Source organism: Chelonoidis abingdonii, chromosome 6 (genome assembly GCF_003597395.2).
Source record: "Chelonoidis abingdonii isolate Lonesome George chromosome 6, CheloAbing_2.0, whole genome shotgun sequence".
Lineage (NCBI taxonomy): Eukaryota > Metazoa > Chordata > Testudines > Testudinidae > Chelonoidis > Chelonoidis abingdonii.
Window position 1 is genome coordinate 132619912 of NC_133774.1, and position 23479 is coordinate 132643390.

General features: G+C 41.9%; 1 protein-coding gene across 6 annotated transcripts in view; it reads left to right on the forward strand.

Annotated features, from left to right (window-relative positions):
* The window catches only part of HOOK3 (hook microtubule tethering protein 3), a 138777-nt gene that overhangs the window by 40739 nt on the left and 74559 nt on the right, over positions 1-23479 (forward strand). For all 6 annotated transcript variants that reach the window (XM_075067423.1, XM_075067421.1, XM_032780303.2 and 3 more), the window contains 6 exons: positions 2821-2871; positions 8502-8634; positions 10123-10190; positions 17337-17399; positions 19255-19338; positions 20185-20348. In XM_075067423.1, the coding sequence (XP_074923524.1) occupies positions 2821-2871; positions 8502-8634; positions 10123-10190; positions 17337-17399; positions 19255-19338; positions 20185-20348 (563 nt within the window). The remainder of the gene's footprint in view (positions 1-2820; positions 2872-8501; positions 8635-10122; positions 10191-17336; positions 17400-19254; positions 19339-20184; positions 20349-23479) is intronic.

Here is a 23479-nt window from a genome sequence, read left to right on the forward strand (position 1 = left end):
TTTAGCTCACATTTGTACTTTTTGGGTTAGAGGGTCTGTTTCATTGTTTAGCAAATGGAGAGTGATTGAGTTGAATGGCTTTCAGAGCTCTCTGTGTTGGCTAACCCTGTTGTTGGCTAAGTAGGTCATCGCAGTGTGCCCTTTAATATCAGTGCAGTGGTTCCAAAATTTTCTCTGCATCATCTTCTTAGGTCTTGTTGGAATATAGACAGCTTATGGCACTGCTTAGAGTGCTCTTTACTGGGTTACGTATTGAGTGTGTTTATAATCTTGTTCTGTCACTCTAAAGGATGTGAAGAGTTCTTCCTCCTCCCTTCCCATAGTGTCTACAAAGCCGTGACATCTGTGACTGGCTATTGACTGGTGCATAGGTTGGTGAATCTTAGCTGCCTACATTCAGTTCTTCATGAATAGTTTTCTGTCTTCATCATGGACAAATAGAAAGGGTTGAGACAGGATTAACTCCTTTTAGGGGTCAAATGCAAAATCTTCTTTGGTTGCAGTTTTGGCCAGTCTAACTTTCTGAGGTACTAAGGAAGCTTCTATCTTTGAGTGAGAGGCAGGCCCCTCACAATTAGTAAAATCAAGTTGGGAGTAATGTTAGGTGTTTTTTTGGCAGGGTTTTTTTGAAAGGCTTCCAGGGTTGAGATCATCTGCTACCACAAATGTATAAAGGAAGGGACACAGTTTAAGTTTGGTATAGTTAGAGATGTAACCAAAACATGTCCCTTAGAGCTCCAGTATGTGTTAAATCCACAGCCAGGCTTTCTCTCTCTCTCCTATTTACTCCACTTCATAGTACATAAACTTTCTTGTTCGTCGACTATGTGTCAGTTTGGAGCCCACTCTATGTGTGCATGCCCTTCAAGGATGTGAGATCAGAATCGCTGAACAGCAGTGTCCATTGGGCCATGCCTGGACCCCCACAGGTCCTCATCCCCCACTCCCCCATAAGGGCATAAAGGTCAACAGAGTGGCCAGAACCATCCTTCAGTTCTCTGCCTGTGACAGCAAGACAGAACCAGGCTGTATGTACCTGCTACCCTTTAGCTAATAACAAGTAAAGAGAGGAAATACTCTAGGTAGGAACTTTTAATTCTTTTAATTTTCTTGCAAACCTTCTTCCTTGACACTCCCAACAATTATTTATTATTCAGTACTCTTCACCACAACCGCTATCTTGGTGACTTCAAACCCTGTCCATCTCACAGATGACACATTCTCCTCACAGATGGAGGTAGCCATGGTCTGTTCTGCTTAGGTGAAAGCCATATGATTTACCTTTGCACTGTCTGCCAGTCTTTTTCATCAAAAAGGAGAAAATCTGGAGACACTGGGCTACAACTATTTCTATTGGAGCAGTCTGTGAGGGGCACTTTGGGCCCAGAAGAATAGGCATCAGGCTGCAAGATGAGACCTTGTACCTCCAAGTCCAGTTAGTGAGAGCCCTTGTGAGCTGTGATGTGACTCCTAAGGCAAATTCTAGTAAGACAGCGGACACTGTATTGAATGACCATCCATGACTGTCCAAGTCAGCTTATTGCTGATGGGTGCTCCAGCACCAAAAGCCTGTGTTTCCTTCACTTGGAGTCAAGGTAGACCAGAATACCAAAGGGGCCATGGTGTTCCTAGCACTGATGCTTTTACCTCCCATAAAAAGGGAAAAGCTCAGAGGCCTAAGAAAAGAGCATTTGCCGTTGGTCTCCTCCTGGGTATTTGGCAGAAAGTCTTTTCATAATACAGGCCAAGTGACATGGTATTGATTCCTGTCCCAGTACCAAAACAATCCTTGTACCTACATCTGCTACCGATACCTTGACGCTGGCAATCAAAGCGCTAATGGATCCGGCAGACCAACTATTGTTTGAAGTCACTGCTTCTCTGGTACTGTCCTCTATACTTACTCTTGGCACTAACTCTGATGTCTAAATTCTCAGTACTGACCAGTACCCTCGAGGTCAGCGCTAACTTCAGCGGAAATCTACTCCTTTTCTTCCCTGTCTGGGCCACACCTTTTCCCTCCGACTAGCCTACAGCCTTCTTTTTCCCCTGCCTCCCCCCTTAGTCACTGAGATCAGGAAATAGTTCACCCTCTTATTTTGGAGCCCCAGCTTACTCATCACTTTCATGACACTGGCTTAAACAATGCTTCCCTTAAAATTTTTCACCATTGGCTGAGTCAAAGCCCATTCCAGTCAGTAGGAATTTTTGTCTTCGCTTCATTGTGCTCCATTGACTGGCGTGGACTTTGGATCAGGTCCACATCATGGGACAAACATATAATATTTTTGGTGATCATAATGAATTATTGATTCCAGCAAGATACTTTTCACTAGAAATTCAAATAGACTTACATTTGTGTATGTGATTCTGCTTACAGTATTACTTGTGATTTTTCTTAGCCTGCTGTATACCCACACAATTGTTTTTATATATTTATATAAATACAGTAGAACTTCAGTTTTACTAAAACCAGCCATACAAATGACTAGTTACATAAATCATTTTTCCAGAAAGGAGCGGGTGGGAATCACATAGTGAAAGTGATGTCAATGAACAAGTTGATATCTCTTCACATTCCAGTTTCTTCAGTGGATAGGAAGTATCTTTTACAGTGATGTAAAGAACAAGACAACGACCATGCAGTGCACCATACTGCAATTTATGCACCATACCTACTATAATTTTAAGGTTACAATTTTTTGAACTTTTTGATTTTATAAACTTCAGTCCCCAATTAGTTTGTAAAATTAGGGGTTCTACTGTATCTTAAATTCAATGGCTTTATATATCTTAATTTCTCTTTCTTCCATCAAATAGATAAGCAATCTGAAGAAAATTTTAAAAGGAATATTGGATTACAATCATGAGGTAAGAACTATTTCTCAGTGCTCTATAGAGACCCTTCCTTTTGCTGAATATATTCATTATGCTTGTTGAACATGTTACAGAATATTGATTTGTTTAGCATTAGGTCCAGATATGTCACAAGTTCTCTGCACCCAGCAGCTCTCACTGGAGCTGAGCTCTTTCAAAAAATCTGACCCTTACCTCATGAAATGAAATTGTTCATTTTTTAAATAGCCATTCTGTATCTTATCTGCCCTTCCATACTCTTTAAACCTGTCCTACCAAAATTAATCAACTCATCATAGACTATCCTTGAGTACTAGACCTCTCCAAAGCCTTATTGTGTGTTTCATCAAATATTCCACTAAGGAACAAACCCAGCTCGAAAATAAAACCCCTAATATTCTTAAGCATCTTGACATGAAAATAGTAGATGCCCTTGGTGACTCCATGGTGGAGTTGAATGCATAAAAAATAAAGCTAGTCTGTCTGACTTTCTCCGCTGCACCTAGTAAAGATTCTCTCTTTCATTTTTTCTGTGGGGAAAATAGTCAGTTGAGGTGGGGAGAGAAGAGTTCATTAAAAGTTTTAATTTCACACTGTTAGAGATCTACTATTGTGGCCTGTGTGTTCTGTGGGGAAGCTCTTGTGCTGCTTGTGTCCAAGAGTGCACTCCATGGGAAGGAAAACGAGACATATTTATTCCCTGCTATGTGCTGAGGTAGCTGGTGCATGAAGAATGCAGTGAAACAGACACTGTATTGGGATACTTACATAGAGAGACTCCATACTCTAAGCCAGGGGTCGGCAACCTTTCAGAAGTGGTGTGCCGAGTCTTCATTTGTTCACACTAATTTAAGGTTTTGCGTGCTGGTAATTCATTTTAATGTTTTTTAGAAAGTCTCTCTCTACAAGTCTATATATTATATAACTAAACTAGTGTTGTATTGTAAAATAAACAAGGTTTTCAAAATATTTAAGAAACTTCATTTAAAATTAAATTAAAATGTTGATCTTACGTCGCTGGCCCGCTCAGTCTGCTGCTGGTCTGGGATTCTGTTCATCTAGGCTGGCAGTGGGCTGAGTGGGGCCTGTGGCTGGGACCCCAGCTGGAAAGAGTCTGGCAGCCAGAACCCCAGACTGGCAGCAGGCTGTGCGGGGCTAGCAGCCAGGACCCCAGACCAGCAGTGGGCTGAGCAGCTCAGCCCACTGCCACTCAGGGGTTCCATCTGCCAGCTTTTGCCAGCCGGGATCCTGGCTGCCGGACCCCGCTCAGCCCGTTGCTGGTCTGGGGTCCCGGCCCTGCCCACATACAGTGGGTACCTACCTTCTCTCTGGTTCTGGCCCATTCTCTTCCTCTCTCTGCACTGAGCTGAGGGTGGGAGTGGACCGAGTACAGGGCTGAAGGGTCTGGCCAGGAGCTAGAATGAGGGAGGGGGCTCAGGGTTGGGGCAGGAGGTTTGGGTGTGGGGGCACTTACCTGGGCAGCTCCCATTTGGTGTGAGGGGTGCAGGTCGGAATGTGAGTGGGGGTGCAGGAGCTCCTATTTGGTGCTCAGGGTGGGGATGGGGATGTGCAGGGAGCATGGGATGTTGGGGGGGGCTGGGTATGTGGGGGTGCAAGAGTCAGGGCAGAGGGCTAGGCACATGTGAAGGGGGTGCGGGTGTCAGGGTAGGGGGGTTGGGTATGTGTGGGGGTACCAGAGTCAGGGCTGGGGTCATGCGGGAGGGGTGAAGGAGTCAACAGAGGGCTGGGTGGTACAGGGCTTAGGGCAGGAGCCTGGAGGAGGTGTGGGAGTGCAGGGCTCAGGGTAGAGGGCTGGGTGTGTGTGGGGGGGTCAGGGCTCAGGGCAGAGGACTGGGTGACTGCCCCCCCACTCCTTGTCCCGACTACCCCCTCCTGCGGCTCCACCCCCATCTAAGCCTCCCTGCCCCTTGTCCCCTGACCGCCCCCTTAGGACCTTCCCCCCTACCTGTCCCCTGACTGCCCCAACCCTTATCCACACCCCCGCACCCAGACAGAACCCCCTGGATTCCCATGCTTATTTAACTGCTCCCTGCTCCCTACAGGACTCCCAGAACTCTGGACCCATACAATGCCCCCCTGCTCGCCCAACCTCTCTCCACACCCCAACCTCCTGACAGCCCCCCTGAACTCCTAACCCCCCTCACCCTAACTGCCTCCCCAGGACCCTCCTTGCTCCTTGTCCCCGACTGCCTTGACCCCATCCACACCCCCAACAGACCCCAGAACTCCCATGCCCCATCCAACTCCCGTGCCCCCTTGCTCCCTGACTGCCCCCTCAAGAGACCCCTGCCCCTAACCACCCCCCCATCCAACCCACTGTGCTCCCTGTCCCCTGACTGCCCCCACACCTTATCCACCCCCCGGCCTGGACCTGGACCCCTTACCATGAGGCTTCCCGCTGTTCCGGAGTCCCGCCGCCACGTGCGCAGCGCTCTGAGGGGCAGGGCTGTGCACGCGGCAGCAGGGCTCCGGATGAGTGGGGAGCATCTTTCCCTCCCCATGGAGCCAAACGCTGCCCCGCAGGGAGCGTGCAGCCCCGGGCCCCAGAGCGCTGTGCGCGGCAGCATGGCTCATGATGAAGGTGGAGGAGGGGCCGGCGGCTTGCTACGCTCAGCCCAGCGCTCCAGCCCAGGAGCGCGGACCCTGCAGCTTGCTGCGTCAACAGGATTTTTAATGGCACACTGGGTTCCCAGCAGGCTCCAGCGTGCCATTAAAAATTGGCTCGTGTGCCATCTTTGGCATGGGTGCTATAGGTTGCCGACCCCTGCTCTAAGCACTTGTTTTCTGTCAGAACAGTGTAATATTCTGGAGAGGAGGAAGATAATACATTTGCTAAGACTCTTGGGGGCGGGGGCAACATTTTCAAAAATTGACACCTAAAGTTAAACTCCCAAATCCAAACTTAATAAATAGACTGATCTTCAAAAGTTCTGAGTATTACATTAAAGTTAGCTCACGTTAAAATCTCAGAAGGGTAGGAAGTGAGAACTCTAGTGTTTCTGAGCAAACATGTCAAGTCCTGTTAGCTGCTCAGAATGAATCTATCAGAATGACATACATACCTTTTTCTTGGGAATTGTTTATCTGCTATGTAAAGACCCCATATGAATCCTTCTCCACGTCCTGCACATACACTGCTTGCTACCTTTATTTGTCAATCTGGGTTTAAAAGAATCTTCTCTTACACTTCATTCAGCAGAGATTTCTTTCATGGCCATGTTAAAGGAAGAGCAGTATAGTCTACAGCCTCTGGGTTTGTGAGAGCTTGATGCATTATAAAAGTTCCTTATATCCTAGAAGACCAATGTTGTCATTGCAAAATGATGTCAGCTCCTTTTTAAGCCACTGACTGTGTGTAAGTTTAAGTTTCTGACATGGTAAATTTATTATTTTAGAAAGTCAGTGACTTGATTTCAGAAAATGACTGAGCATCAAGCTTTAGTGACAGATTCATTAAATACGAATTTCTTCAAAGATAAGATGCATTTGTAAAACATCCCAGATTGCTTCCAAAAGTGCATGGTGATGGAGATCCACTTAATTTTGTCAGTTGTCCTGCCTACATTTTTCTCATCTGAGTGCCTATCCTAGCAGAGTCCTTTTGCACAAGCTAGATATGAAAAGATTAGTCTTTTACCTAGCATAGACAAAAGCCTTGGAGACTTAGGGCACTTTTTTTGTTTCATTTTACAGTAATTCAATAGTTTATGGAATATCCAAGGGGATTCTAATGGCTGTAATGTAGCATCCTGTACTGTTACAGCCTCGCAGGAGGACAAGTTGAAGATACTCTCCAGGACCCTGTGTATTTTATGGTGTCCACAGAAGTTGCCATAGACTGTTCCTCTTCCCACAGAATTCTGCTCTAAAATCTAAGCTTTCGCTGTTTTCCTTAAAGTTTCTAGTATTTGTGCAATGAAGACTTTTCAGCTGTCAGAGTCTAAACCAATATGGTGGTGGTTTCCTGAGGCTGCTAAATCCTCAGATAGCTATGACTCGTTCCTTTTTCATCTCAGTGGGGTATTGACACTGGAGCCTAATTTTAACATTACAGTTAACCAGAAATTTCCAGCTAACACATTTGTTTCACAATCCCAAACCCATGTCCTCATAGTGCCAAATGACATATCTCCTACCCAGCTTCCTTAACAACCTCTGAAAAGCAATATAAAAATCTGCATCACATTTTAAAGGTTACGGCAATGTAAAAATTAGATATCAAAATAACTATTCAAGAAATACAGTATTGATTATATTACTCATTTTCTGTTTTATTTAATAAAATTATTCATTTTTCAATTTACCTGGGTCTGCTACAGAATTCACATTCTAGCTTATTGGCGTGACAGAAAAATGAGGGAGCCTTGCTGAAGAATTTAGGTCCAGTTTGTCACATAGTACACAGGGGCATTAGTCATATTAATGCCCATTCTTTGGGCAAGACTTCAAAGGCAGCAAATCTCTGTTGTTGTCCTTTTAAAACAACTTGATTTGCAGAAGCGTCATGTACTATTCTATACATTCATTTGCTAGATACTATTGTGTAAATATCTTCTCCAAAGCTGTTTTTGTTTTTTGGGTTTTTTTGGCTTAAAAAATCAGCAAATAAATTACACATTCCTTTCATAGTCACTCTTTTTTCTTTGTTTGCATTTTTGATCTGTTAAATTGACTGTTTTTTTCTATCTGCAATTTATGTGCTAGAAGTTTGACTCATCCCACTTTTCATAGAAATATTTTCAACTCTTACAAAGCTTTTTTCTGATCTAGCAGAACTGCTTAATTTTCCCAACTAATGCTCATTAATGTGTAAATCCTTCTAGATTGTAAATTGGCTTACAATAATTGTATGTCAGGTATGGTTCTCTTCTCTTTCAGCTTCTTTCCATTCTTTCTCCTTGCATCTTTGTCAAGCATTTTTTTACTTTTATGATCCCTTTCTGCTATTCAGTTTGTCTTGTGCCGCTATTTCAGACTGTTTCCACAGACTGAAAATTAGTTGTCTTACATCTGGGACTTCCTCAATATCTTTGGACCAGACCTGTAAAACTACTAGATCAAGGGATTAGTGACAATTTTACAGTCTTTTGTTTTGTCATCCATCAGGGCTAGACACACATTTTATATCGTTGGAATATGTGGAATTCTAGCTTTCCACTTCTGTGATTTACAGCTTATTTCCCAGATGCAATTAAATTTTTCTGTCTGATGACATATTGTTTGTTTCTGAAGAATTCTTTATTTGAATTGCAGAAAACAACTTTATTTTTAAAAGTCCCTCAGACAGGTACCGTTGGTCAGCTGTCTTTTGAGCTTCCTCATGTTACTGGCTTCTTTGCTGGCCTTTCCCAACCTGGAAGAACAGATCTGTAGTGGTGAGAGTAGTTGTTCATTATTGATATTAGCTGAGACAGCCTTCTCTGGATTCTCTGAAATGCTGGTTGTATCAAATTATGTGGATGAAATTTGTGTTGTAGAACCTTGTCCAGAGGTAAGTGGGCTGAGGTTATCCAATTTATTTCACTTGAGACTCGAAGTTGAGTTTGAAAACTGTGCCAAAGATGGAAGGTGAGCTCTTTCTACTGGCTTCTTGCCTTATCTACATATATTGTGTCTTTGTGCAGATTTTAGGGCAGCAGATTAATGACTTTACCCTTCCTGATGTTAACCTGATTGGAGAGCACTCAGATGTTGCAGAGCTTGGAAGAATGCTTCAGCTTATTTTGGGATGTGCTGTGAATTGTGAGCAGAAGCAAGGTAATCAATTTTGAATATACATTATGCTCTCTGTGTAGTTAAGGCAAGTCAGACTTGATGCATAAATGATGTGGGGAAAATGGTGTGTCTGGGATTGTTGTCAGAGGCACGATTTATTTTCCTGTGGGTCATGACTTTATTTTGCCTTATTGATAATAGTTGGCATCACATTACAAGTTTCACTGAGTTTGCAAGCTGGAACTGTGGAGCTGGTTATGTATGCTTCTGCTGTATATATTTCCTTTTGGTTCCAGGAAAAGAAATGAAAAATGGCTCCACCCAGCTTTTAGTTATTAATTATTGTGGGAAGGCTTTTATCTGGGTAATTGCAAATTCATAGACAAGATACACATTGCACACAAAAAAAAATGGTTATGGGAGCCCTATGCTGTACGGTCTGGATTCTGTTCCCTACTCTGATACTTGCTCCCACCTTGGGCCCATGATTTAAAACTCTGTGGCCTTATCTACTCTTGAGAATTTGCTACCCGCTCAGTGGTTTCCCAGCATGCTGGTCTCACACCTCATATCCATTAACAAATGTAGCTCTTTACCGTAACATCAGCTGATATTGGAATTTACAAATATGAGATCCAGGAAGAGGCAAAACAGAGGGCATATATTCATGAAAATACAAAAAGACAAGAGTAGAGTCTCTGACCAGATGTGCAAGGTACACAAAATGAGTCACTGTTGAAAGGTAGGACGAGAATCCTGTAAATTATGGAAGAGCAGGACCTTTTCTTGTGTCATGCTCTTTTCTTTCTGTCTGAATAGTTCAGGGAAAAAAGGGATCTGCAACTGGAGGACAGACAGTTCCAGTGGGAAATATTTAGTGAGCATTTAAAGACAAATAAAAATTATTACTTTGACCCAGCTGTTAGTCATTTCACTACAGCTGCCTATTGCCAATATCAATCAGGTGAATAGTAGTTAATGGATTGGCATCTTAGCTTAAAAGCTTTCCAAAGCTACTCCACCCCTTGGCAAGAGCATAGAAGGAAAATGTGTATCCAGGCATGATGCCCTTGCAACAGGGATAACTGTATTGTCCCTGTTCTTGTACATAATTTGCAGTTTTTCATACTGCAGTTGGCCTACAAGCTTGTTTGTATTACAACTGAGAACTTTGCACATCGGTGATGATTTTCTTAAATATCATTATTAGAATATATACTGCTTGATCTTGAAATGATGAGAATTTTTGAAAATGTCTCCATCATTCACTTGGCCTGCTACCATATGTACACACGTGTGGATCTTCAGAAATGTCTTACTAAGCCTTGCATCATCACTTGGAAGTATGGCTTTCTCTTACTGTACTTCTGGGTTTATTGGGGGTGGGGTCTGGACACTGACTGAGCACAAGTCCCAGGAATGGCACCTGCACAATTTGCAGGAGAGAGGTGGCTATTTATCCCTTTGTTCTGTTTGACTGTCTTAAGTTTCAGTGTAAATAATGACATGCGAGAATGTTCTTGTTTTCAGAGTACATCCAGACCATCATGATGATGGAGGAGTCTGTTCAACATGTTGTCATGACAGCTATTCAGGAGGTATGCTGAAGTGTCCATAGTATGTAACAATTCAGCTTTTCAATTCAGTACCGGAATGTACTTTTTCTCAGTTTTGTTAACTTCAGTAGAAAGCAGTAATTAATAGAAGGGGCATGGAATGTAACATTTATAAAGTTTAGAATAAGGAATGTTTTCCTCTTTGGATTAGGGAAAACAGAGTTTTGCTAACCAAGCCTTATTTATGTAATAGAATTCAGGCAAATTTCCACTTTTCTTTAAATCTAGAAGATTAAACTTCTAGATATTGATACTGGGCTCCCCTTCCTTTACCTTTCCTTTCCTACAGCTCCTAAAAACACACTCTACTTTGTTGTATAAGTAGCAAAACAAGTTGTTCATTTGCACCTAGTAACAGGGAGACTCACTGAATTACTAAATTCTTTAACAGGCAAGTAAGTGAACAAATACAGTAGAAAGAGGAAAACGCATTGCAAAATATACTTTCTATTTTGTTAGCTGTAGTCTCATTTTTAGTTTTAATTATTCCTGATAATACTTCATAGTAGTCAATAAATGTGCTGTAATATATTCTGTAAAAATAACATCATTTTAGTAACATGAGACCTCACTAGATCATTTGTTCCTAAAGTGATGAGAAGTGGGGAAAGATCACCTCTCTTGGTAAGCTTAGCAATGTTTAGTTTAGATTAGCAAGTTTGACTATTTGCAATTTTTTTAAAAGCAAGGAGTGATTTCATCATCTTGCTGTAACTGAGGAGTCATGCTGAGACACTAAGTGGAAGCATAGCAGAAAGGAAGCAAGTACAGTGAAATCTGTTAATGTCTGCCATTACTTCTTCCAAGTTTTGGCTGTTGAAACAGATGTCTGCCTAATACAGGGATAGCTCAGTAGGACTTCAGTGCCTTGATTCTGGGTCTTGCCTATGGGGCTTTAGCTGAGGCCCAAGAAAATAAAGCACTTTTCGGATTCAGGTGGAGCAACTTCCCTTCAAACCACTTTAGTAGTTCAACTTCACTGCCGTTGAAGCAGCTGAGTGGCCTCCTGTGTGGCCAGAAACAGATTTCCTGGATGGTTTGTAACTCAGGACAGATTAATGTTAAAGGGACAGGAAATCTAAAAGCAGAGATTTTGCTGACCTCCAAAGCAAATGGTTTCTTGGCACATGCTTCACAAGAAGGCAAAAGTTCACTAAGATCTTTGCCAATATGTCTTTCGTTCCAAATCCATAACTGATGATCAGTTTAAGTGTGTGCATGTGAGCAAAATCACCATGTTTAAGCATCTAATTCCACTTAGATCTTGATAAATCAGTAATTGAACCCTATGCTGACTTCAGTGTGATAAATTCAGATTTGTCTACGCCATATATAAAATGTGTTTTTCCTACAGTTCCCTATAAAGAGAAATAAGTGATACAGAGCCAAAGGTTGCTCAATTCTTCATCATAACGTGTCTCTGCAATCCACAGTCTAGGAGTCATATGCAGTTTGATGACCATGGAACCATTTAGAGTACCAGAACTGGTAGGGGGCAAGCACACTTGCTTCTCAGATTTAGCATTCTGGAAATGAGAGTAAAAAAAAACCCCATCTCCCTAGATTATCTTTCATTCCCTGTCCTTCCCTAAGCCAGTGCTGTCAGGGAGTCAGTTCCTGGTTTCCTGACCATGGTTTTTTGGCACTTTTTGTGCACGTTTGTCGTCTTTTCTGTGTCCCCCTCCCCCATTTGTTTTGATAGGATTTTTGATAGCTGTCTTTTATTGCTCCTTAGTTTTTAGTAGCACTTTTCACTCTGCTACAGTGGTCAAAAATAAGTTCATATTCAAGAGATGTGTTTCTTCATCTAATAAGATATCCATATTAATAACCATGCCCATTGTTTAATGGATTAATGAAGCATTTGTCCAGTGGCCATGGAGCTTGTTCAGTATTTGTGACCTGTGCCAGAAAAAAGTGACACCGCAGGCTGAGGGCTCTCCTTTGGAGGAGTCTTTGGAAACGCAGTTGATCAAAAGAGCTTCTTTCCAAGTAATACTCCAGATCAAAGTGGCTTGACTCTACCATTCAAAGACTTTAGAAGACTAAGAAATTCAGAACCAAATGGAGAGTTCTGAGACACTTATTCAAAAATCTTCAGATCCTTCTCAGAGTCAAGAGTTCAGATCCCAGGAAAATCTTCAAAACTGCAATCTCCATCTTTGGAGAAAAACATAGCTCCTTGAAAGTTTCCATGAAGAGCTGGATGGACAACAGACTTCTGAAGTCAGATAAAGAATTAGTGCCAAATAATTGTGTTATTGTGCCTCAAAGCAGGTAGCCTCTATGGGTCCTAGAAAGTTCAAAAGGTTTAGGGCTTTCTTGGATCCAGGACATTCAGAACTTTTTCATGGTCTAGTGGACTGCTTGGAGCAGATCTCTGCAGAGGGATTTGAGTGCCTCAGGTATGTGGAGGAATCACCAACTGAAGTGCTGATACGACAGCCATGTAGACGGGTGAGAAGTGTAGGTATTGCATACCTACATCATCCAAGCATTGCAAAATACTTTTGCATGCACTTAGACTGTCTTAAGTATTAGTTACAGGAAAAGACCTGTTAAATATTTCTTTATACTGTATTGCATAGTTTTCCTACTTCAGTTAAATATATAGAAATGCTTATAGATGATACTTTATTAATGTGTACATCATAATATGTAATACTGCTCATGGAAACATGTTTCACACCCCAGCAGAACTGGTATCACTTGTAATCACCTATACCTAACGTGGTATTTTTTTCACTGAAAAAAATGCCATTTTTCACATTGCAAAATGGTAATTTCACATGTGAAATTTTGTACAAAAAATGAATTTAAACACCTTTATTTTATTTGAATTTCTTGTGCTTTTGAACAACTGTTTTCTTTGATTATGAGAATTTTTAAAGTAAAACACCAAGCTAAAAAGTAAATGGAAGATCTTGTTCTTCAGGTGGATTCTGAAATATTTCAAACACCATATAAACCAAACAGTGCCTTGATAGTCTGTTCATTTCAATGGAGCTGAATTCATGGGTTTCCAGCATTGAGATTCCAAGGCCCCTGCAAACATTCGTGCACATAAATAGTTCCATTGAAATTTGCAAGATGAGGCCTAAGTGTGTGGTTTTCAAAGCAATGAAAAATCTAGTATAAAATTTTTCAATTTCATATGTTACACAGATTGATTTTTCCTGAAAAACAAAAATTTAACATTTCCCATGAAATCTATTTCTACAGCTTTGCAATTGCTCCATAATGCATCTGGCAAATTATGCTGTTCTTTTCCCAAGCCTCAGATATAAATAGTCATTTGTAAGGTTGAGAGTTCTTTACCAATAAATAGGAAAATACCCTCATTTCCTAATAACTAACCTTAGAGACTTTATAACAAAATCCTTTCCCCTTTCAGTAAGCATGTCCACCAGACCATGAAAATAGGGTCATGCCCTTTACTGCAGAGTATTTGAGGCAGTTTCAAACCTGTCTGAGGTTGCATAGCAAGAAGGACTTCCTACTTAGATGGGGCCCAAAGATGATATCTTCACAGAGATAGCAAATATCAAATTTCCTGTGTTTCAGCCTGTCATGGAGTCCCCGGGCGATGCTCTGGAACTGCTCCCCACAAAGCCCGTCAGGACTTTGGGTGCCTCCTGTCTCTTGGAGCAGACTATCTTCAGGGCAAGAATCTTACACGGCTTCACCTTCCTGGGTCTGACCTTGGAGCATTCAGCATATGCCCCTCTGTGTGCTTCCCACAGCGAGTCCACCCAGGTGGGGTCCTGGAGAAGCCAGAGGGTCCTGCACCCTAGCTTCACAGTCAGACGTGACTTTTAGCTAGCCAATAAAACAGAGGTTTATTAGATGACAGGAACACGGTCTAAAACCGAGCTTGTAGGTACAGCGAACAGGACCCCATTCTGGGCCCAGCGAGCCAGACAACCCCATCTGCACTCACTCCTTGTCCCCAGCCAGCCCCAAACTGAAACCCCCTCCAACCCCTCCTTTCTGGCCTTTGTCTCTTTCCTGGGCCAGGAGATCACCTGATCTTTGTTCACTTTTAGCTATCCCCTTGCAAGGGGAGAAGGGCCCTGACCATTTGTTGCTAGGAGACAGATTGTTGGCCATTTATGCACACTGGAGACTTAAGAAATGCATAGGGGAAACTGAGGCACCCACACAGTATTCAAAGGAAGCATTAAGAACAGTCCCACTTCGTCACACAGCCTAATTATTTTCAAGGTTCATTTTATCTTCAGTAAAAACTGTTCTTTGTAGAGACTGCTTTATGGAATAATCAGCGATGATGGAAAAAGTCAAAAGTCAGACCATACTAGAAGTTGTAGAAGATGTTAGATATACCACTGGGTCTCTCTAAAATAAAAGCAGCAGAGAGTCCTGTGGCACCTTATAGACTAACAGACGTACTGGAGCATGAGCTTTCGTGGGTGAATACCCACTTGGTCACATGCAGCCGACGAAGTGGGTATTCATCCACGAAAGCTCATCCTCCAATACGTCTGTTAGTCTATAAGGTGCCACAGGACTCTTTGCTGCTTTTACAGATCCAGACTAACATGGCTACCCCTCTGATACTTCAAAATAAAAAATCTCCAGAAAACAGAGATCTTAGTCTGACAAAGGGAAATGAAGTTAGCATGCACCTTATATATAAGGCAACAGCAGTGTCAAACATCTTCATGTTATGACATAAAATAAGCTGCAAACTATGTTTATAGAATAGAGAGAGAGTAAGTCATGTGTATGATACACCAGAAGAATCAAGTGCATGTTTCTAGGGCATTCATACATACAGATCTCCTGATAATCTTAGTTGCCAACCTTGTATCCATGACAACACTAATAACTCAGCCCTCATGAGCAAACCAGTTAAAATTGGATAAAGGTCTTAATAACACCTAGCATGGTTATATATATTTATTTTTGTAATGCTGCTTGTCATAGCTGTGGGCATGAAAAAGGTGTAATTAGAATAATAAAAGGAATGCCAGATATTTTCTATAAAAATATTAAAATATAAACTGATTAAATTAACTTGTAGTCCAGATTGTTTCGCCTGTGCTTTTAAGATAAGGGATCTGTTACCTCTCATTTACCAAAGAATAGGTTAATTGGGGGAAAATATTAGAGATTTCTCTAGGCTGAATCATGAATGGTGGGTTGAAATTAAAGTTCTGATCCTGTAATTCTTAGTAAATCATTTTATATAGCTTCTTGTGAAGTCTTATAAAAATCAGATTGGCTTACTTAGAGATGCTAATGGCTGGTGTGTTAACAGGTTATGATAGATGGCATCTGGGCAGGGGAGATGGCTTAGGTGGGCACCACAGGGATCAGTGTTGGGTTCAGTCTTAACATGGTCATTAATTATCTGGAAGAGGGTATAAACAGCCACTAACAAAATCAGGTGCTCGGATGGTGATGTGAACACCTCTGAGGAGAAAGACATAATACTAAGTGGCCTAGCAAGGTTAGAAATTATATTCAACTTAGAAAACTAAGGAGATAAATTAGATACGAGTTCACAACACTACCGTTTGTGGCAATGAAAAAGGCCATCAGCTTGGCTTTTCAGAAACACCAAATCACAGAACAGGGACTTTATAATCCCTCCTTATAAGAATTTGGGTTCTGTAGATGCCATATTTCATTTCTGAATGGTTTGTCACTAGAAAGTTGTAGGTAAAATGGAAGGAATTTAGCGAAGAGCAATAAAAATGATCGAGGGCTGGAGGAACTTTTGGAGATAAGATTGACTATGCCTAAATATTTATAGGTTGACTAAATAACAGCTAGAGAGTGGGGTATAAAAGTGTACAGATATGTGAGTGGCATGATTGTTGATGATGGGGAGCAATTTGTTACTGTACATTGTAATGTAACCAGAAGTTATGGGATTGCATTTAAGAAAAAGAAAACCGAGTGCTAAATAGCAGAAGAAATTATCACAATGAGTTGTATGACTACAGAGTGGCCATCCACAGAATGTAGTGGAAGTGGGCTATGGAGAGTTTTTTAACCCTAGGCTGGGTGAAGCATGAGGAATTACACTGAAGGGAACAGTGTTGCATTGGAATCAGGATTGATTAGATGTATGGTTAGATTGGTTAGTCTTTTTTCATTTCTAATTTCTATTATTCATGTAATAGAAAAAACAAACAAAAAAATGAATATATTCTAATAATCCCCAAAACACGCAGTACAAACCTGTAGTACGTGGTTTTGGGTTAATTACAACATAACTAATTATTTTTACCTTTGTGTTACTAATATGTATCTCAGTCTTAACTTCTGTCTTAACATAGATTTTTTTTTTTTCCCCCTCAGTCTGGGAATTTCCTTTTGCATTTTTTTATGTTTGAATCCCCTCTAGCCATTTTGATATTGTAACAGATTGGATGTGTGTTCAGAAAGAGGATTTATTTTCTTATCTGCTAATTTTTTCCTTCAGAGAAGCATGTCAGCCAATCTGGAGCCCCCCTAGAAAGCTATAACTAAAAAGATCTGATTTTCTCTTTCCACCAACCCTAAAAAATTCACAGGTTATGTTTCTCCAAATAATATAGTTCAGTAAATATATCATGCAAGTTGCAGTGGTTCAGTTTTGAAAATATTCATTCCGGAGCATGAGCTGTTAACCTCGGAATGGCAAACAAGTCAGGAGGGGAAGTCATAATCAGCCCCTTTTTTAAATAAATGGGAGGAGCAGGGACCGCAGATTTTTTGTTTTGGTTTTACATGGGGTCAAAGTATGAAAAAGAGTGAGAATCACTGTTAGAGGGAAATTTCCACAGTAAATCTTTGCTACCATATGGATTGCTGGAAATATTCTGCAAAAAGCATCCCGAGCTTTTCATGATGGATGATAGGAAGACATGCTTATACGGAGGGATATGTACCAGATAAGATTTTTTTTCATATTTCTTTATAGTGTTTGTCCTGCAGATTTGTAATTCTCTCTGTATATACCATACAAAAAATGTGACTTGAAAACTTAAGGCCTTCTCTTCAGAACAAACCTTTCTTAAATTTAGGATTGATCTGGGTTTTTTGTAAATGAAAACTTAGCTTTTAATATACAAATAAATCTTTTGCTTTTTCTAATCCAGTGTAATCTAATTGCAGTTGATGAGTAAAGAATCTCCAGTCTCTGTTGGAAATGATGCTTACGTTGACCTTGATCGTCAGGTACCTAAGACCAGATGTTTCTTTTTCTTTAATCATAGGAAATCAGCGTGCAGTTAGTCTGGTATATGGTATGTTGTAAGCAGGCTGCCTCATCATCATCATCATCATCTCCTCTTTTTTTGAAAATCTTTTGGAAAAATTCAAACAAAGGAACACACATTCAAAGTTTTAAATGTAATATTTTCTCTTTGTTAAAGTACAATTTTTAAAAAGAAAGTCAGTTAATCAGAAGTTGCAATTACATATATTTATGTAATTGTCCTGTGGCTTATGTCCATCAGTAGTATTGCTACATTTAAACAAATAAATAAGTAAATAAAATAACTGGTATATATAATTCTGAATGTGATTGTTCACAGTGCATGTGCAGAACAAAAATTTTTCTTTGGAAAATAAAATTCATTATAAGCATTATGAATAGTTTGTAGCTGTCATACTCAAAACTAGCATTATTTCTGACATAGCAAAAAGTGAAGACCTTACAAGTCAAAGGATAATCAGGAAGAAACTAAATAGAATTAGTCACATTTATTAGCTGTAGACAAAACTTTTTTGCCTGTGACAACTCTCTTTGAAGTCAACAGAAAGACATCACTTGGCTTTAGTGGGCTAGATCAGGCTCAGATATCCTTGCAATAATTCTGGGAACTGTTGTGAATTTCCTGCTTTGAGAAATTTTGGGAAAATTCCTCAGTGGCTGAAGTATTTGTGAAAAATGCTGGACCAAATATACTTCAGCTATTGCGTGTGCATTTTGAGAGCACATTCTGTCATTTCTGTTGTTTCTACAACCTCAGCCACAGTCCCTAAAATGGTAGAGGTATAACCTGGAGAATGGTACTGTTTTTACTGAATCATATCATAAGTTATCTGTGTGGCTGTTCATACTGTTTAAAAGATGGAGTTAATTTTTATATGTCAGCTGTCCCTTATAAACCTGAAAAATGACAAGGATGCCATTCTCTACAATAGATTAGATCGTCAAGAGAAGTAGGAGGCCCTTGTAAGTCTTGTAGGAATTCTTCACATTTATTCCAAAAATATGTAGTGTCTTTATGCTTGCTTCTCAGACTGATTTTCTTTCCATGTGCTTAATTTTACAATCCTAGAGAAACTTGGAAGCCATAAATCTTTCATTATTATAAAATCCTTTAGAGACATAACTGGATAAATACAAATGTATATATTAAATCCTACTGTATTTTCCACTGCATGCATCTGATGAACTGGGCTGTAGCCCGCAAAAGCTTATGCTCAAATAAATTTGTTAGTCTCGAAGGTGCCACAAGTACTCCTGTTGTTTTAAATGTCGTCATTCAGATTTAGACTTGTCCTCTACCACAGCAATTGTTTCCCCTTTGTACAGCAAAAGTAGTGTGCCCAGTGGCTAGACACGTTTTACCTTAATTGTCTATTCCTTGTAATCCATCTCCCAGTCCTTTGTGTATTTGCAAACATAGTGAAAACTGAAACTATTCACTCTTGTAAAGAAAAGTGGTGTTGACAATTTTTTAAATGTACGGAAGTGGTGTGCTTTCCAACGTTCGGGTTGTGGGGGTTCTTGAGCTCAACATGTAGAATGAAAATGCTTGCCTTAATACTTTATTTTGGAACAAAGAATTGCCTTCAGCTGTGTTCATCTCTCACATATGAATTATCTGAGCTCTTGAATGATAATAGGTGCCCTTTTCGTCTTATAAAAGTAGAATAGTCAATAACTTTTTTCAAAATAAATATGAGCATAAAAACAGACTTTACAGTGATATCATTCAACATCCTTTATGGTTACAGAGAATTACATGTATTATGGTAATGTTATTGTGAAAATAAAAATATTTATATTAATTTATAATAGTTGAAGAAAACTACAGAAGAATTAAATGAAGCTTTAGCAACAAAAGAAGAAATTGCTCAGAGGTGCCATGAATTAGATATGCAGGTAGGTAGTTTATTATATGTGCACAATACATTTTATGGAAATTGTAGATTGAGAAAGAAGGGGGCACGGTGATTCTAAGGCAGTTGAAGAAAGGAGTCAGTCTGGAGATCGGTCTTTTTAAAAGTATACTCAGACGTTGTACTTCTTTAGCTGTACCACTTTAGTTAAAGAAATGCAATCCTCCTGAGTGTAGTTGCAGTATAAAGGTGCTTTTTACTAGTTTAGCTATTCTCATACAGGAAGGGAATATGCTATACTGGTATTCTAGCATTAGGAGTTGTATTAGATATAACTATTTGGGGTGAGGGAAGTTGTGCTCCTTACCAAAATAGTTACACCAATACAAAAATTGTGTGAAGAACACATCTTAGGTCATCTTTTTTTGAGTAAATTCAGCAAACTTGATCTGGAAGACATGAAAAGAATAAACCTGGAGCTCAGAAATGCCATTTTATCAAAGTCAATTTTCAAAGTAAAAGTGCGCTTTAATACGATTTTATTACAGGATACTAGCATTTTCTTTTGAAAGTAGGCTAAGACTTTAATGTATTAAAGCCTTTCTGTTTTATAACTGGCTACATTGTGTTCAGTTTTAGATGTCTCTAATAAATATAATTTAGAATCTACATTTAAAAAATTAATGTTATGCCCCCATTGTTATAATATCTTGGGTACATCACATAGGAATTGGATAAATATTAAGGCTATGATGCATTGCTCTCATATAAGTTTATTACGAGTCCATCTATCGCCAGTTATGGGTCATACTAGCTCCATCACTTGCACACATTTTGCTCTTTAAGCTGACAATTCCATTGTTCCAGTTTTGCACTTTTGTTGTAACAGGTTGCAGCACTTCAAGAGGAGAAAAGTAGTTTACTAGCTGAGAACCAGATCCTGATGGAACGTTTGAACCAATCTGATTCTATAGAAGATCCCAACAGCCCTGCAGGGCGTAGGCACCTGCAACTGCAGACACAGTTAGAACAGCTCCAGGAGGAAACATTTAGGTAAAGAGATCCAGAGTCGGTAAACTTCATTTCGAACTAACAGACACCTTATGAAATATTCCAGAAAGCAGATATTTCGTTTTAACTAGTAAACATTTTGTTCCTATTGGCAGTTATGTTGAATTATTATAGTGGGTGCCCATAATGACCACTGTAGTTAAGTTCACAAATAAGTTGCCCTTGTGACCCATCTTTTTATTAGCTTAGATTTTATAAACATTTGCTTTTTAGGCTGAAATTTTCCATGCTTACTCTCTGCCCAAAGCAGTAGTTGAAAAAATGTGTACATAATCCCTTCAGACATCTTTTAGCTCAGTGAGGATAAAATATATATACTTACTTCTAACCATAGTTCTGGGACAAGAAATTCCCAGTTCAAACTGGGACAGTGTCCTTAATAATAATGTTCCCCCTTGAAAAAACATTTTTTTTGTGATTTACTCAAAGATAAAAGCAGTGCTTGAGAGATCTCCACTCCCACTCGTATTTCTTCCACTACCACTTTGTTCTTTCATAAGAACATAAGAATGGTCATACTGGGTCATACCAAAGGTCCATCCAGCCCAGTATCCTGTCTGCCAGCAGTGACCAATGCTAGATACCCCGGAGGGAGTGAACCTAACAGGTATTCCTGCCATCCATCTCCACTCTCTGACAAACAGAGGCTAGGGACACCATTCTTTATCCATCCTGGCTGATAGCCATTAATGGACTTAACCTCCATGAATTTATCTGGTTCTCTTTTAAACCCTGTTATAGTCCTAGCCTTCACAACCTCCTCAGGCAATGAGTTCCACAGGTTGACTGTGCGCTATGTGAAGAACAACTTCCTTTTATTTGTTTTAAACCTGCTGCCCATTCATTTTATTTGGTGGCCCCTAGTTCTCATATTATGGGAACAAGTAAATAACTTTCTTCTTCGAGTGCTTGTTCACGTCCATTCCACATTAGGAGTGCGCGTCGCGTGCTCGAGCGTTGGAAACTTTTTCCCTTAGCGGCTCCCGTTGGGCATAGCTGTTATCAGTCAGTTATCAGTTAGCGTTTTCATTGTTGCTGAATTCTTAATAGATCAGATGGTTGGAGGACTCTGGCATCTGCCCTGGCGCACGTGCCGCAAGCTTATGCCTGTTGGTGACCCCCACGACTGCTGTCTACATTGCCTGGGGGAAGCTCATCAAACAGAGAAGTGCAAGATTTGTAAGGCCTTTAAGCCAAGAACAAAGAGAGAGAGAGACTTTCATTTAAGGCAGCTGTTGATGGAGGCCACGCTGCAGCCACCGGGCCCGGAATGCCCAACACTGGCCTCAGCGTCCTCGGTGCGGAGCGCCCCGGAGTCATCAAGACACCCGGTACCAGCCAAGCATCATAAGCCGTCGGCCTCAGAATGACAAAATAGGCCCCGGCACCGCTCATCCTCCCCGATATGGCCCAAGGCAAAGCCAAAGGAGGGGCGCGGACACTCTTTGCAAAAGACAGGCACCATTTCAGGCCCCAGACACAGGGGAGAAGGGAAGGGATGCTGCACCTACTCTGGCACCAGTGGCACCGGCTCCTCAAGTCCCACCGAGTCCAGCTATGAGTGAGCTCAGTGCGGACGCAGGGCTCGAGGGCACGATAAATCAGCCCTCTACGCCTGACACCTTTGAGGCTGCAAAAGACCTCATTGGGTTGTCGACGACAAGCAGGGAGAAGCCTCTGGCACTGCCACCCAGGGTGCTGTTGAGGGGAAAGCCGGCAATGGTGAGCTGTTCAAGGTCACCATCCCGGCGCTGGTCCCGGTCAAGCTCTGAGTCCAAGGACTCCCAGCTACCCTTGAGTCAGATGGAAGTGTCGGTGCTGGAGATGAGTCAACACACGGGGTCAGTGCAGGACCTATGGCGCTCCCCGGTGCCCCCCGCCCCAAAACCGGCACCAGCAGGGCTCAAGCCAGGAGTCGCCAAAGGTGCCCAGAAGATACTAGTCCCAATCTCAGGAACACCGGCACTGGTCCCACTGGTCCAGAGAGCAGCGGTCCTGGTTCCGGTCAGCCAGAAGCCGATCATCAGCCTCCCACAGGCATAGATCGATGGCACCGCAATGGCCCTCACACTCGGCGTCATCGGAGTCAGGCACCGACTCGGGCCGATACAGCTACCCACAACGGGCCCTGGACAGCAAGGAACAACAAACTGGCTGGCTACCACAATGGGTACCACCAGGACGCTGGCTTTTCTGGACCCCATGGGCCTACCACCAGCGTTAAGGTGCTCCCTCTAGTGCCAGCTCTTCGGTACAGAGATCCTGATCCCCTGTAAGGGCAGCTACAGTGTCCAAGCTGCCTGCAGCCTCACCAAGCGAGAGACACGAAAGCCCGGCACTGTGCCCGGTGCCATCCCAGGACCACCGGCACCGGCTCAAGCTGGAAATCCCTTCCCTGGGGGAGGAGGACTGAGGGGGACCAGCAGGAGGAAGCTGAGCAGCTGCTAACCTCTTCGTCATCCCTGGATGAGGCAGTGGCAGGCACGGTGGTGCCAGGACCTCCGCCATTAGACCACAAGGCCCACCAAGAACTGCTTCGTAAGGTGGCCCATAGCTTGGGGTTGCAAGCCGAGGAGACGGTGGAGCAGGAAGACCGCATGGTGGACATTCTGAGCCCAGAAGGTCCTTGCAGAATAGCGCTCTCGCTCATTAAGACCATTCAGTCTAATTACATGACTATATGGCAGACTCTGGCATCCAGCGCACCAACAGCCAAGGGTGTGGAGCGCAAGTACTTCACCCGGTCAAAAGGTTACGACTTCTTGCTCTGTCACCCGAGCCCATGTTCACTGGTAGTCTCGGCAATGAATGAGGAAGAGCAACAAGCCCCGGCCCCCAAGGCCAAGGAAGCAAAACTCCTGGACCTGTTTGGCAGGAAGGTATATTCATCAAGGGGGCCTCCAGCTGAAGATTACTAACCAACAGGCCATCCTCAACGGGCATAACTTCAACTCCTGGGCAGTGGTGGGGAAGTTTAAGAACAAACTCCCGCAGGGCTCCCAACAGGAGTTCACGGCCCTAGTAGAGGACGGCAAGGCCATAGTGAAAACCTCCCTCCAAGTGTCCCTGGACTCGGTGGACACGGCGGCCAGGACAGTAGCTTTAGGCGTGGT